This window comes from Drosophila sulfurigaster, chromosome 2L (assembly GCF_023558435.1).
Source record: "Drosophila sulfurigaster albostrigata strain 15112-1811.04 chromosome 2L, ASM2355843v2, whole genome shotgun sequence".
Taxonomy (NCBI): domain Eukaryota; kingdom Metazoa; phylum Arthropoda; class Insecta; order Diptera; family Drosophilidae; genus Drosophila; species Drosophila sulfurigaster.
In genome coordinates, this window is record NC_084881.1 from 3035061 (window position 1) to 3051312 (window position 16252).

Sequence of the window (16252 nt, forward strand, 5' to 3'; positions counted from 1 at the left end):
GTAAGGCCAATTTGCTTAAAATAAAAAGTAAAAGGAAACTGGGCGAAAAAATGCGCAGCTAAAATAAATACGTAAATACAAATCGAAAGCGCAAAATAGAAAGCAATTGATATTGCTAGCAAAGCGTGAAACAAAGAAAATTGGCATTTTAGTTTGAATTCAACGTCGCGTTGCTAAAAATCATACTCACTAAATTGCAGATTCTCGTTAAAAAAATTATTTTTAGAATATACAGTTAACAAATTTCAATAACTACTTGTCTAAAGATTCGTGCTTTTATCGAATTAAAAAGAAGTCCAATCGTAACATTGAGGATTACAAAGTTCTCTGTGATTTCATTCACACTTCGTTTTATATAATCAGAAGGAAACTCTCTTGCACGCCAGACACAATGGGCATTCCGGATATTCGCCAATTGATCACTCTGGAGTTCGAGGTGTATGGCCATGTTCAAGGTAAAAGTAGCAAATTGCTAGTTGTAGTTTGCAAAATGTACAATTCTCATCAGATGTACCCATTGCTAGCAACGTGACCAGAGCAGACATTGATCGCACCCAGTGCTAAAAATAAGCTACATTGATGTCCTTGGTTTTGCTTTGTTGTACTATCTAGTAAGCAACATCTATAAAATCAATAATTCATTCTTAAATTTATGTGTAATTGACAGGCTTGAATCTTACAAAAGACACGCGAGACCGTTGCACCAAGGCAGGAATCACTGGATGGGTGAAAAACAGTAAGCGTGGCACAATAGTAGGAAAAATGCAGGGGCCCAAAGTGGAGGTGGATAAAATGTATGTAACAAACCGAACTTACTCTTGTTGGCACAGCTTTTGAAGTACTGATAACAATCGATATTAATGTAGGATCGAATGGCTATCCAATGAAGGTTCGCCGGGCTGTCAAATCGAACGATGCGAGCTGCGAAATCAAAGCAATTTGAATCGACTAGATTACAAGGATTTCGCCATTAGATTTTAAGTCCGCGGGCAAATATACATATTTCTATTTCTAGTTTTTGTGTTTGTTATGTGCACTATTTTGATAAGATTGTAAAAATCAGTAAATAAATGGTTTTAAAACCGACACAGCAACGTCCTTGACTAAGTAAAAAGGTAAAAACATCTTGTCCTCTTCCTCCTTTACAATTCTAACAAAGACGCACAAGAGAAAATTTGAGAATTGAACTCTTATTTAGTTTTCAATACAACAAAGTTACACACTTTATGTCTTATACTAATCCATAGCTCGTTTAGCACGATTGGAAACGGCCTGCGGCCTTCATGCGCTCAAAGGATTTGTTTGCGTCATATTTTCTGTAAGCCATATAAAATATTTTAGACGACAGGTTGACAGCTATGTACATTTGTATATTCAATACTCACTGGTAGAATTCTGCATAGGCGGCTTTCTTTGGATCATTGACCAGAACTTTAAAAGCAACCGTAATGACGGCGGTCAGACCGAGTGCCACAGCCAAATTACGCTTGATGGTGGCATTGTGTAGACCACGCAGAACAGGTCCGGCGCTGCTCGATGCTGCTGGAGTGTTGGCCATGTTCAATTTACTAAGGAGGCTGAAAATAAAATTTTCAGTAGTCAGCTGTTATGTAACCTTTTGTGTAAGAGTCGCGTAGATCGCTGTTTAATTATGGGAACAACAATGGGTGTACAACAACTTGTCCGTATATAATGAATTGTTTTTTTTTTTTGAATGAACTATTTTATTACTTGGACACAATTTTTTTTAAATGAAATTAATTTCAATCACACATTACTTACATTCGCAAAGAATATCTAATTTTTGACCTTACCAGACTTTATAAATGCTAAATTAATGTTGCCAGACTGTTGCCACACGCTGAGAATATTAAGTTATATCTTAATGCTTACATACATAGTTCAGTGGGATATTCAAAACAATTTAACAATTTAGGCCACTGTATTTATAAAAATAATAAGAATAAGAATTTAATATTTCTATTAATTAATTGTTGCCTCTAACTTGGAAATATTATGTTTTCTATATTCATTTTTGATTTATCGATACTTTTTTACGGAAAATGTGAGAAAAAAATTGTTTATCAATTTGCGTATTCTTTAAAGTTTAACATTTTCTTCGTTAAGGAAATTCAATAATAAACATTATGTCGCACCCATCTTATTTTTATTTGTTTGATATGGTAGCCCTGAAAATCAACACTTAAGTAATATTTAGTATATTTTGTACAAATTTAGTAGGTTAACATTGGCTGGAAAATAAAAATGGCTACCACAGAAGGCGAATGCAAATGGCGGTTGTTATTGTTCGTGGAATTTCAATAATTAACAAGATTTTTGTACAAAATAAACAACAAAAAGAGTACGCTATACCAATAGCAATAAGCTTAAAATCAGATTTAAATAATCAATTACATGCTTATGTGGTTACAAACTTTAAAAGAGCTCGTATAACGTTTTAATTTACGATACAAATTTTTATACGAATCGCAAATCGTGACAAAAAAAGATTCTGTGCCAGTGAAAAGCAATATTATTATTCTCTATGCATAAAGTAGATAATTGTATGACCACAAAAATGTACTAAAAAGCTGTGAAAAGTGCATTCTATTATTTGTAAATAGCAACGTTCGCGTTTGTATGCAGTTAGCAGCATTTAATAACGTTGAAAAACTGACGAAAATCGCAATCGGCCGCAGCAGAAAAAGCAGCAGAGGAGCGCCCAGTGCTTCTGTCCGCCCGCGCCCTCTCCCTTGCCACACGTTGTGTTAATCCGAAATACGCGTCGGGAACAACAAAGATGTTGTAGAGGTTAAAGTTAAGTCGAGTAAAATAACAATTGCATATAAATATATATATATTTGTATTTATGCATGTGTGCGTGTACAAGACAACAACAGCAGCAGTAACAACAAAAATTGTAGGCAATTTAAGAAGAAACAGTTTGGATTTGCTTTGTGTACCATTATTATTATTAAAAAATTGAAGATTTAGTAGAAAATGCGCGTGGTGCAAACATGCTATTGCTTAAGTGCAACAAAGGACGAGAAAAACACAGCGAACGAGTTCTAATTTGGAAATCATTTGATGGTCACGATGATTTCCTTAGGCATTCGTTATTATTCAAATCTAAATACCAAGCAGAATTGTGAGTGATTTGTGTTAAATGCAACATTTGTGCATCACATTGCCAATTAAATTTGCTACGACGGGTGCGATTGCCGTGTGATGATATGCCACTTAAACAGGTGAGTTATAAGTCCAATCCAAGTCGCCTATATGTGCCTTTCACCCTGTTAAGTACTGAGCTTTCTTTCTTTTTTGCCGCCATCAAGTTTGCAATAACAGCTGATCTGCTATTGCATTTGCTGCAAAGAAGTTACGGGTGGTGAGAATGGTCGCTGTTGCTTATTAATCACTTGCGTCACCCATGTAGTGTTCGTTTACAGAACAAAACGAAAAAAATCTTTTTGGACGTGTCATGCGTTCAATGTATTTATACATGTGTGTGTGTCTATTTTTTGGGATTTTATTGAGGCACGATCCGCTGCTTGCCGTTTACGAACGAAGACGGTGGCCAACAGCCACAGAGCAGTATTTTGGTTACCGTTTCCCTCTTGCACACACACCACACACCCTTCCAAGTCGGAAGAAAAATGGCGACGTCGAGGTATCGATAACAAAAAGAGGCCAAAATGAGAGCGTGAGCAACCTGTGGCCTCGAATAAACAGCGTGATGTTTTTTTAATTAGGCCAGCTTAGAAATAAGATTTAAATCCTAAGCTTATACTTTTTAAATGCATTGACTAGATGAATTGTGCATTGAAATGCATATTATATTTCTGTTGTTAAAATTAATTGTTGTTGGAATTTCCAAGAAGTTCATATAACCATCTCGCTCGCACGGTGAGCGAAGCTGCAGCACAAAACAGAAATGTCAAAATGTTTAATTGGTTTTTTATATTCGCTGTCTTGTTTAGTGTAACATGCCAAAAAAAAAGTTTGTGCATCGTTGTAAAATGAAAAAGAAATATTATTTTGTTTTTATGAATATACATTTTCGTTGTAAGCAGTTGGAAAATACGATTATTACACTTAGTTTCGTTTCCCAGGGCTGCATAAAAAGAAATGCAATCATCTATAGACAAGACGATATGTAATCGATAAGTCGATAGATTACTAGTCATTTTACTCTCCTAATTTTGCTTCTTCCCTCCTTATTATGCTTGAAGAAAGCCGAGTTTTCGATGAAAATATATTTTTGTTTTTATTTAGTTGACTCACTTAATTAAATGTATATTTTAACCCCTCGATTCGATGACGACTTGCAGCAGATTGAACCGTCAGTACGGATATCGGTGTCTCTCCCATGGGATGCAGTTCTACGACTGCGTCAACTGGCCGCCGAGGGCAATCCCACTCTGCGAGCCCTGGGTATTCTGTCCGTGCAGCCTGAAGGCGATTCTGTGATAACTTTAAAAGTTGGAGGACAAGATATTAAAGTAAAGGGTAAGTATATCGATATTTTTTGTTAAATAGTTATATTGTAAAATGGATTTGTCTCAATTTTTGACAGATAATTTAAGCGATGTCGCAGGCGGTGCAATTGAGGCGGCTGGCACGTCTTCCAACAAAGCCGCTCTCACCGTTGGCGTTACTGGTGCCAGTGGGTCGGCGCAACTATCGGCAGTACCCACATTTGATGGCCCCAGTACCAGCAAGGCAGCTTATGTTCAGCAACAGCAACATCAGCGACTCACGCAACTGTCGATGCAAAACGATGCAATCTTAGGCCAACAACAACAGCAGCGGCGAGATGCATTGTCGCAGCAACAGCAGCAGAAAATAATGGCACAGCCAACGCTGCCGTTGCCGCCGCCGCAGACGCTCCCATCGCAGTACAATAATAGCAGTGCCGCCACGACGCCCCCCATCTTTAAGTCGCCGAACACAGTGTGTCCCATGGAGGGCAAGGTACCGCTGTTGCCTTCGCCTGTAGGTACGCTTAATGTGCCAACGGATTTTCCATTTGAAAGTATGCGGCAAGCACGTGTCTTGCAGGGCAGAGAAACGACGGGTACGGCGGCCACAGGCACATCTGTCATTGGCGGCCTGGGCCCACCACCGATTCCTCCTCCGAATGTTACTCTCAAGCTGTTAGGTAATGAAACTTCGCCAAACGGCGAGGCGACTGCGGCGGCGACGGGAATCGGTGCTGCGGCAGTCTCGAATAAATCTCAGTTCATACATCCGCCACCGCCATATCCTGGTCTGGGACCGAATTCAAATTCGAGTCTGAATCAAGCATCAAGCAATAGTAGTGCTACAGCTGTCGCAGCAAGTGCGGGTACAAAGGCAACTCTAAGCTATCATCATATGCCAACATCGTCATCAGCCACTGCTTCGCCAACAACCACGTCAACAGGCAGTAATAACATTGCAATATCATCGCCATTGTTAGTTAATCTGTTGCAAAACGACGGAAATGTGATGACTAGTAATCAATTGAAATCGCCCCAAATGTCAGCGCCAACAACACCACAATCACCCATTGTCAGTATGAGTCCTAGCGCTCAAATGATAAATTCAAACTCGCCAATGCGGTGCTCCTCGGCGACTCCAAGCGATTTCGTTATGACACCAGCAGCAACGATTGACAACGGGAATGCGTCGAATAATGCCGTTGTGCCATCATCCCCTACAGGAGGAGGCCCCTTGGTTATGCGTAACATTCAGCATCAGCAGCAACCGCTCCTCCTCAGTCCCAACAACACTGCGAATATGTATCCAGGTGGGTCAACACATCGCTTTCAGCAAGTGGCTACCTTGCGTCACCAACAACAGCAGCAGGTTCATCAACAACGGCAACATCAGCTGCAGGGTATGCAGCCGCGATTTATGCCTCCTCAACAACAACATCAACAGCAGCAGTTTCTTACACAACAGCCAAATGGTAAGATATTGAGCAGACATGAAACAGAAAGTTGAATTTAATAGTATTTTATATTTTCATAGATTGCTTCAGTAATCTAAGCCTACAGCAGCCACAGCAACAGTTGAGACAACAGCAAATTCGAGGAGGTCTACCCCCTCCGACGCATCAGCAACAGCAGCAACAGCGCCTTATGAGCATGCCATTGTCCTCGCCACAGACGCCGCAACAATTTATGCCTCATGGTCGAGCGTCGCCGATTGCCCACTCACCTGCCTCTAGCCACCACTCGATGCACAGTCCGTTAATGGCTAATCATCAGTCTACGCAGCCAGCAAATCTGCTGTCGCCTTCGACAGCACCCAATAGCCCACACCCGCAGCAACTTGCGCAGCTTCATCATCAACAACAACAACAACAACAGCAAAAAGAGCTGTCTTCAATCTCTAATTTGCAAAATCCACACCTTGTACCTGTAACGGGCGCGGGCAATGCTCAGATCCCTCTACCTCCGCCTCCAGATTACAACCAGGCTGCGGCGGCGGGTAGTTCAAGATGGCCTGCACTTAGTAAACCGATGGACTCGGTTACTAAGAGCAGTTTCCAGGAGTTTACACGTTATCAGTTGCAATACAACTTGCAGCAGCAGCAAATTCATTCAGCCAACGGCTCAACAACGCAATCGGCAACGAATGCAGCTGAGATTATATCAGTGCCGGGAGGGCAACGGCAGCAACAACAACAACAGCAGCAACAGCAACAAATGCTGTCAATGGCAGCGCAACAACAATTGGGGACACAGCAAGCACAACCTCAAACAAATGTTGCGAACACTTCAAACGTTGGCCATAGTTTGAATGATCCTTTGATTTCATTGTCCGACCTTGACGCCTTAACTACCAATGATTTGGATGCTTTACTACCGACTCTAAACTGTGATCTCGACTCAACGCTTAGCCTCGAGGATAAAAATGAGCTTGAATCGTTACTGCAGGATGCTAAGGATTTAGACTTGGATTTGATTGAAGACAATTTGTCGGCAGTTGGAATGGATGTGGGTGATGCACTTAGTACGTTGCAAGAAACGCCTGGCTGCATGGTGGAACAACACCAATCCCTCCAACAACAACAGCATCAGCAGACGCATCAACAATCACAAATACTCGAAATGCAGCCCTATAATCAACAACAGCAAATCTTGCATCAACAGCAACAACATAGAACTCAACTAACACAATTGCAACAACTCCAACTGCAACAACAACAACAGCAAAGACATCAGTTACAGCGCCAGATTCAGCTGCAGCAGCAGCAGCACCTCTCTCATCGAGTACAACAGCAACCAATTCAAGTGCAACAGCAACAAGTACATCATACCAATGCACAAGTGGTAGTTCAAAAGAAATTGGGGCAACAACAACCACAACGTGTTGGCGGAAATGTGCAACAAAAGCAATTCATTATTAATCCGCACACGGGCGATATGGAGCCAATGGTCAGCGATGATAGCGATACGGAGGCCGAACAAGAGACAACGCAGTTAAATTTTCGGAGTATGTCGAGCAGCAGCAGCTACGCTGGGTTTAATCCTGCTAATGACATGCTTCTGCCGAGCAATCTCTTCTCCGAAGAAGATTCAAACTCAGCAATGTCTGGTGGTCAGCAGTTGCCGGCAGCTGTTACCAGCGATCAGGAGCGCTCTCGTGACTCCCTTGCATCTAATAAATCTGCGTCTAGCCGTTCAAGGAAAGCACCGCAGCAACTAAAACTTAATCATACCAATGTACAAAGTCAGCAGAATCAAAACCAGAAGCATCAAATCGCCAACTCATGTCATCCCATGCAAGTGCAAACACAACAAATTCCACAGCAACAGGTTCACTTGACCGGCATCATCTCAGACTCGCAGCGTTCTGGGAACAGTTCTCCGATAGTTGGAAGTGGTGCAACAAATTCTCTCGTACCTGGTGGTAATAACAACAAGAAGACGACGAAACAAAATCTATTGCGTGAGAAACTACAACAGGGTGTTAAGGAGCGCAAAACAAAGGACGCAACAGCAACGACGACTCCAAAACCAAAGCGTGAACGTGCGAAGGGCAATGGAAAATCTAAAACTGTGGCAACCGCTGCAGCTACAGCGATTGCCGATGAGAAGATAAAGTTGCGTCTCAAGCTCGATAAAGTCGAAATGACGCAAGCAGTTTTTGAGCAGCAACAACAACAACAGCAGCAGCATATTCAACTGAATGCCATAGTGGATGGTAATCATGTGCAACAACAACAGCAGCCAATGCCATTGCAAACACATTTGCTAACGTTGCCTACTTCTCAGACGCATCACCAAAATGTACAACAGCAACAGCAACAACATCAGCCTCAACAACATCATCCAGTCTACATCAATGTTCAACAACAACAACATCAGCAAACTGGACAACAGCAGGCGGTTACTGTCGGAATGAATGAGCCTCGTGTGCCGCCGCTTCAAATTCGTCTGCGTGGCAAAAATTCAGTTGTAGTGAAAAATACACGAAAAGACAGAAAGAAAGCCACAACCACAGTTGTCGATGAAGATCAAAAAATGCGACAGCTGAAACGTACATTTAGTGATCAAGGCGGGGCACAGCAGCAACACCAAATACTGCTAATGGATGGAGCTTCAGACAACAAGCAGACTAAGTTAACACCTGCAACGCATGTCAATGGTTTGCCCAGCACTCCAGGAGTACTAATTCAGAAGACTACTCAGGCGCCTCCACCTCCGCCACCGCCTTTGCAATCAGCAACAAATGCGAAGACTACAACAATTGTGGCTGGCAAGAATGGTCTTACTATCAGCGCTATTGTTGAGGCGCACAAAACACAGGCGCAAGTCGGCCAGGATGGACAATTGTTGACTGTGGGATCTACAAATTCTGGTACTACGACGACGACGACATTACAATTGCAGCAACAACAGCAGCTCAGCAAGATCGCCACCTCTTTGCCAAGCAGCATTACGCTTAGCGCAATAAGCAGCAACCCAGCCACCACCAATAACAGCAACAGCAACAATAGTACGAGTAACAACAATGCCATTGCCAGTAACAACAATCGCTTGCTCAACAACTTAAGTCTAAAGAACCCCATCAAGACAGCAGCGACGATCACACCCATTTTGGGTGGCAAGCCGATGACAAAAAACCATAAGCCGCCGCCATACATAACCGCCGTGCAACAGCTGCAGCTACAGAAACAGCAGCAACAGCAGCAACAACAACTGGCGGCGGCCGTAACAATGTTGCCCAGTGCGACGACGCTGAAGCGTGTCGAAATAACTAAACAACAGGCGTCAAACAGCAGCGTCGATGCAGCAACTATGATAACTGTTAGCACATCATCTACATCAGCGACCACGACAGCTACAACAACAACATTACCGCCCATGCTTGGCGACAGAAAACTACCAGGAGCAGTTGCTCTTTCCATGAACTCCACCAACCTGATTAACAATGGCCATGAGCTGGGCAATGTAGCAGCAATAGTGTCATCAACACAACCCAAGCAACATAACCATGTGAGTCAACAGCAAGCGGTGACTATTAGTGGACCAAGCAGCACTGCGTCTCCGACACCCTCGTCTGTTTTAGTCAACACTTTACGAAACTCGCCGGCCAGCAATGGCACTCCTGGTCATGGCAATAATGGCGGCGGTGGTGAAGATAGTGGAATAGAGTCAATGGATGCGCTCTCGGAAAAAAGCCCGCACCAGCAAACCTCAAGCAGCCCTATACAGCTTCAACAGCAACAAATTTCCAGTAAAGTGACGACGGGAGGAGCAGCGGCTGCAACGATAATACAATCGGCAACTGTTTGTGCTGCTATGGAAACAACAACAACAACCAGTTGTCATAGTAGTAAACTTCAACAGCAACAGCAACATGCTGACGATGAGATTGAAAAAGCACTGGCCAAAATGGAGGGAGACTTTCCCGATGATTTGGAGAATATTGTGGCCAGCGTACTCAAAGAAACGGCGGCGGCAATCATGGGTAGTGGTGGTTATAACTTGTCGACAACAATAACATCTCAGAATGAAAAATTAAATGGCGAGAATATTGATATGCTCGAAGACGATGATCTCATCAAGAAATTGACGGACAATATTGATGTTTTGGACAGGAAAATTACAGTTACTTCTGACACGGAACCGAAAAGTGAAGCTGCAATGAAAGCGAGAGTAGAGAAGATCAAGCAGGAGGAACTATCGACAACACTGCTTTCCATTAAGAAAGAGCCAACTGCAGTGGAAGAAGAAAATAAACCAAAAGTTTGTGCTTCAACTCAATCAGAATCTAAAACCGAAGAGAAGCCTACAATTGCACATAAAAAAAAGGAGAACGAGTTCGAAAAGGAGGAGAAAGAGAAACCCCAGACTGAGTCACTACAGCCTATATCAATTGAAATACCTGCGCAGTCAGATTCGGAGACGTCGCGTATAAGAACACGCGCGAGCAGTCGCTTAGAAAGTCCATTAGATGCACTTAAAACCAGCCCAGAAACTCAGCAGCTAACGACAATAGCAACAACAACGGCAACATCAACTTCGGCCACAACAACGTCGTCCACCATTTTGGTGAGAAGCACATCGCGGTTATCATCGATTCCAAGTCCCCGCTTGAGTGGCACACCAACGCCTATTCACAACAACAACAAGCGGCGGCGTCAGGAGTCCGAGTGCGGCAGTAGCAATGATGGTGCCGTCAACGATGCTACACTTTTCGTTGATTCGATTACCAGCAATAGTAAACGTACACGAATCAGCAATAATAATAACAATACAGAGACAACTGAGACCGCTGTCAATCATATGATAACGAAGAAGATTGAGATTGAGTCTTCCGACTCAGACGAACCGCTGATTGAAGTGGCGGGCAAAGTGCGTAATTCAAAGACACAAGTAGAGGATAAAACCACAACCGTAACACGAAGAAATGTAGTGCATCCGCCACAACAACAGCAAAGTAAGCTTAAACAGAGTTTAGACTATAAATAATATTTCGTATTCTTAAGTACATAATTCGCATTTCTTTTTCAGAAGCAATCCACTTGAATGCTACCCCCACTCAGATGCAGAAGACAGTAAAAGCACAGGTTACAACTCACACAATCAATAGTGGATTGCAAACGGTCAACAATTCTACGTCGACAGCAGTAACATCTACCATCAATAACCATAGCAGCACCAATAATAACACAAGTATAGTGCATGCAACACGTGGGGCAACAGCAGCAGCTGCGACCAGTAACAACAGCAGCCACAGTTTAGCAAACAATAATAATGTTGTGAATGCCACTTCGCCAACAGATGAGAAAATTGGAACGAGAAGGAGTGTGCGAGCAAGCGCGGCTGCCAACAAGATCATCTTTAGTCGCAGCAATGCTGCTGCTGCTGCTGCGGCTGCAGCTGCCGCTGCTGAACCCAAAGGCACACCAGGTAAAACTGCAGGGAGCGGTTCTGGAGTGGTTGGTGTGAATAATTCGACAAATGCAGCAAATGCAATTATCGAAAGTGTAGCTGAAGCGCGCCGTAAAACACGTAGTGCAGGTGAGTTAATTTTTATATTTTTGTTTTTATTTATTTATTTAGAGTCGACAATGAAAGCTACAGTAGAGTGTGCTCGACTGTGAGATACCCACAACTTATTTTGAATAAAACGAAAATGTTGCGGTATTATTTTCAAAATATTCCGAAAATACTAAAAAATACTACAAATATACCGAGTGGTATATTTGGTATATCGAAATATACCATAGACGGCATAATATACCGAAATTGGCAGCTTTAGCTTTAAAATTACACTTGTTATTTGATGTTTTGATTTGCGGGGGCGGAAGTGGGCGTGACAATATTTTGAAACAAACTTGACAAATGCTGTCGAAAAAAATTATGGCTCTAACTCTTATAGTCTCTGAGATCCAGTGTTTCATACGGACAGACACACAGACGGACTTGGCTAGATCGTCTCGGCTATAGATGCTGATCAAGAATATAAATACTTTATAGGGTCGCAGATGCCTTCTTCTACCTGTTATATACATTTCCTGCCGGCACAAAGTTATAATACCCTTCTACCCAATGGGTAGCGGGTATAAAAACCTTTTAAGAATCTTATAGTTAAAATAAATTATCAATTGAAACGTATAAATTCAGTAATTTATGAATTGAGAATTCTTGGAGTATTTAAACAAAAGGAATATAATTTAGCATTCACTGTATGAGTTAAGTGATACTCAGAAAAAAAGCAATAAGATTACATGAAAGGATCGTTAGTTGTTTCAGTTTCCACACCATGTTAATTATAAATTCTTTGTGAAATATGATACAACAGAGCTAGATATATTAAAATATGATACCTCTGCGTCAAAAGTACAGCAGAAGACTAGAAAATGCAAATGCTTAGAGTAGTTGGTTATACAGAGCTTGGGAGATAAGCGAGAGAAAAGGCTCATGTAAACAGTATTTGAATGTATAGAGGATAAGCGATAATCGAGGGTGTACAACTACAAGTGTGACTCTCCGGGAAAGACAATTTAATGTGAGATTTAAATTTAGAGTAACCCACTTCATGGAACCCAGTTGAAGCCTCTCAACACAAATATCATTTGTACGATCTATATTTACTCCAAAATTGAACAGAGAAGCAGCAGTAAAACAGCTTTTTCGTACAAGAGTTATGAATTATATTGTCCATCGCTTGATGAATTCATGACCTTGAGTAACCCTAATTAAAATAAGTGTTAGTCAAATGTTGGCCTAAAAGCAAATAGAATTCCTAAAAAAATTCTTATCGTCTACTCTAATGAGAGGAAACAAATTAAAAGTATGATTAAAAATTATGGAAGAGATCAAGATCAGGTTAATCTTGACACATCAGCATTAAAATGTTAGAATATAGAATAACATTAAGGGGACCGAGATGGTAACCCTGAGGAACACCAGACGGGCTTAGTTAAAATAACTTTTTGAGGAAATAATTAAAAGGAAGTTAAGCGGAAACACTTTAATTTGTTTTATCTAATACAGTGGTTAACAGAGTCAAAGCTTTAATTTAATCGGTATATGTATATGAGGTCAGCCTAAAATTTGTTTTGAAAACCTTTGACCACTATAGAAGAGAATTCTAAAAGGTCTGTGGTGGAAGATCTCAGTTTTCTCAAAACCAGATTAAGAGTATGAGATAATAGATCTAGAGTAACGGACACTTTGGACAAGAATGATAATATATTTTTTGCATGCAAAAAAGAGTTACAAGTTGACTAAAAAATCACTTAAGAGAAATTTAATTATCGACTTATATACTAATACTTAAGAAAACCGTTTGTCTAAATTGTATGCCTTTTGTTGTAGTAATTGGAGAATCCATGCTGACCGAGGGGACGACGGAGAAGAACATCGCGTGACTACAAGTGACCAGAGCTTTGCGCCTTGGCTAAGAGTTTGAACCATTCGAATGATGCTAACGAGGATGACTTGATTGAGCTGATTGACCTGGACGTTGTTGCAGAGCGGTTTGATATCAGTACTGGTTTTCCTTTGGTCCAGGCGCAAAACTTTAACGGCGAATTGGAGGTGAACAGCAACGGTGATGACGACTCTGGTGATCTAGAGGAAGATCTCATTGATCTGTCTTCAGCCCTGAGTCTTATTGAGACTACAGATCAAAGTGGTCTTGGTTACGAGGAAATGGATGATCCCGATCCCGATCATATGCGTTTGCTGGCTTATCACAACATTAAAAGTAGTAGCTACACGGAAGCTGATGTGAATATCGATGCGGTTAGCTTGCTAATGCCAGAACTGGGCAATGTTGCCTCATCTTCAGAATGCGGAGGCAACTATGTGGACTATGATGAGTTTAATATGTGCCTGAACAACATACTGAGCGATAATAACAATGATGAGCTCGATGTCAATGGCAGCCATACGAACCCAATTGCAAATTCTGGTAAGCATCAGCCGCACCAGAACCAGCACCAGCAATGGCGAGATGTAAGCGATGTTATTACCAGCATAGTGCCATTAAACAACAATTTTGGGCTAAGCTTCCAGGAGTTTACTACTGAGTCAAGTGTGACCACTGATGACCGTGCCGTCAACAGCAGCTCGTCGCAATTGGCCTAGTGGCGTTTAAATCTACAATTGTTTATAATGTTGCTTCCTAAGGCTTTGTAAATAGTAATTACACACATCTATATATACATGCAAAAGCTTGAATTTTCGCTTTCGTTTTGTAATTAAAAAGAGAGATAAACATTTTGAATATTTTGTATAGTTAGTTATACCCAAAGGTTGCAATAATGTTGCATCTTAAAGCGAGCAGCATCACACTCATACGCCCATCTAGTTAAACGCGCATGATTATGGATTCTTTACCTTTACCTTTAATTTTAGATTTGACACTACTCACTGCTTATTTAGCTCTACTTTTCATCAATTCTCCCTTGGTAAATAAATTTGCTAGTCAAGTGGAACAGACAATTTGTGTATAGCTCAAAAAAAAAAGAAGAAAAACATTGAACAAATTAGTTGAAAAGCAGATATATGCAGAAATATAATATAAATCCAGACGAATCATCCTGTTCTGTTCTGGCACGCATGCGTAGTTTATTTTCACATCTCAGCTATTGTATATATAGACCTATTTCTGATAAATGCAACATATATAAAATATTATCTTAAGCATGGTAATTCAAGTCCAACATATATAAAAGCAGACCATATATTTACAATATTTTTGTATTCAATAATTTCATACATAAATAGTATATATGCACACGATATACAGATAGTCTATAGTTTTATATATTTATATATGTGTGTATATATATAATTATATATATTTATTTATATGTAATTCCATATATATACATATATATATCTCATATAAGTTTGAGTTGTTTGGAAAAAATTTGTTTTTTAGTTCTAAAAGCTAAATTGTAAGTCATACATATTATAAACTATCAATATATGCACATAAAAACCTCTGTAATAAGTTAGTCAAGAAAAAGATGGGATATAAAACTTGGTATCCAGAGAGAAAATTAAGAAAAGTGTTTGTCATTTTGTGAAGTGATTGAATACAATCTGTATATACTTATATACAATTAGATGAAACACAAATCGTATATAAAGTTATATATTTTGCTTAAACAAAACAAAAAGAAGAAAATAAATTACAAAAGCAAAAATTGTATTGTAAATAAGGCAGGCTCTATTTTTGCTAAATGTTATTTGAACAAATAAGGGGAAAACAAAGATGCACAGCAAAAGAAAAGCGCTAAACAAACACATTTAAATATATACATACATATTTATATATGTATGTCTATGAATAAATAAATATTTATACTTGTATTATATTTATTTACATACATGTACATATATCGTGTGTACGTGTATACAAATTTCTTCACACATATATATACATATTGTTCAACATTATTATCTTATGTGTATTGTATGATTGCTATATTCAATAAGTCTTTTGATACTTTGTACATGTTTATTTTAAAAAAGAAAAAGAAAACACAAAAAAACGTACATACCCCTTAGAATAACGTGCATATATAGTACCGATATATGTATATATTAATTTTATGTATACACGATTACATATAAAAAGCGAATTCGTTTATGCATACTAAGGCCCCCAAAAACAATAAAACTAATGGATGCAACATACTTGAAGCATATTTTGCCGTTTTCACATATTTCCCACACAAGCGCAATAACAATAATTAACAGCAACAAAAAACTTAAATTTATCACAACAAATAATTGCAAGAACGTTAAAGGCAGTTGTATAAAGGATATTTAATTTTTATATAACAATACAGAAATAAAAAAAGATACATACACACAAATCCATGCAACAAAGACATACACCCACACATATATAAAAACAACAAGAAAATAATATATTTTAAAACAAATTGCATTAAACAACAACACAAGATGATGAACAACAAAAAAACGAAAGTGTCTTAAAACGTAGTATTAGAAGTTTATTATTAATTATTTGTTTGTACTTTAAAGTAAACAATTATTTATAGAAAGAAAAAAGAAAATACAAAGATTTAATATACACAAAAATGCAAAAATTATACTTTGATTTTTATTAAACTTTCGGAATTGATAACTATTGTGGTGCCTGTATACATTCTGGGGAACAATTTAATTTCATGTTGCAATGACAGAGATCTTCCAGTTGAATCGTCTCGACCGCGAATTGAAATATTCACCAAAGGTAGGAATAAACAACTTTACAAATGTTT

The 16252-nt window shown here is 39.6% G+C and overlaps 3 protein-coding genes across 3 annotated transcripts; 2 read left to right on the forward strand and 1 right to left on the reverse strand.

Moving 5' to 3' along the window:
* Positions 1–148: 148 nt before the first annotated feature.
* On the forward strand, positions 149–1086 carry LOC133845735 (acylphosphatase-2). Its single transcript, XM_062280296.1, has 3 exons — positions 149–455; positions 668–794; positions 867–1086. Exons 1-3 carry the CDS (start codon positions 392–394, stop codon positions 979–981), a joined length of 306 nt encoding a protein of 101 aa, XP_062136280.1. The 5' UTR covers positions 149–391; the 3' UTR covers positions 982–1086.
* Positions 1087–1174: 88 nt separating this feature from the next.
* Positions 1175–1923, reverse strand: LOC133845764 (cytochrome c oxidase subunit 6C-1). Its single transcript, XM_062280328.1, has 3 exons — positions 1783–1923; positions 1386–1577; positions 1175–1316 (listed from the first exon to the last, which is right to left on the reverse strand). Exons 2-3 carry the CDS (start codon positions 1556–1558, stop codon positions 1253–1255), a joined length of 237 nt encoding a protein of 78 aa, XP_062136312.1. The 5' UTR covers positions 1559–1577; positions 1783–1923; the 3' UTR covers positions 1175–1252.
* A 2354-nt stretch (positions 1924–4277) lies between these two features.
* LOC133845528 (uncharacterized) lies at positions 4278–15910 on the forward strand. Its single transcript, XM_062280010.1, has 5 exons — positions 4278–4509; positions 4577–5953; positions 6016–10938; positions 11013–11522; positions 13326–15910. The coding sequence occupies exons 1-5, from the start codon at positions 4293–4295 to the stop codon at positions 13376–13378; spliced, it is 7080 nt and encodes a 2359-aa protein (XP_062135994.1). The 5' UTR covers positions 4278–4292; the 3' UTR covers positions 13379–15910.
* Positions 15911–16252: the final 342 nt, after the last annotated feature.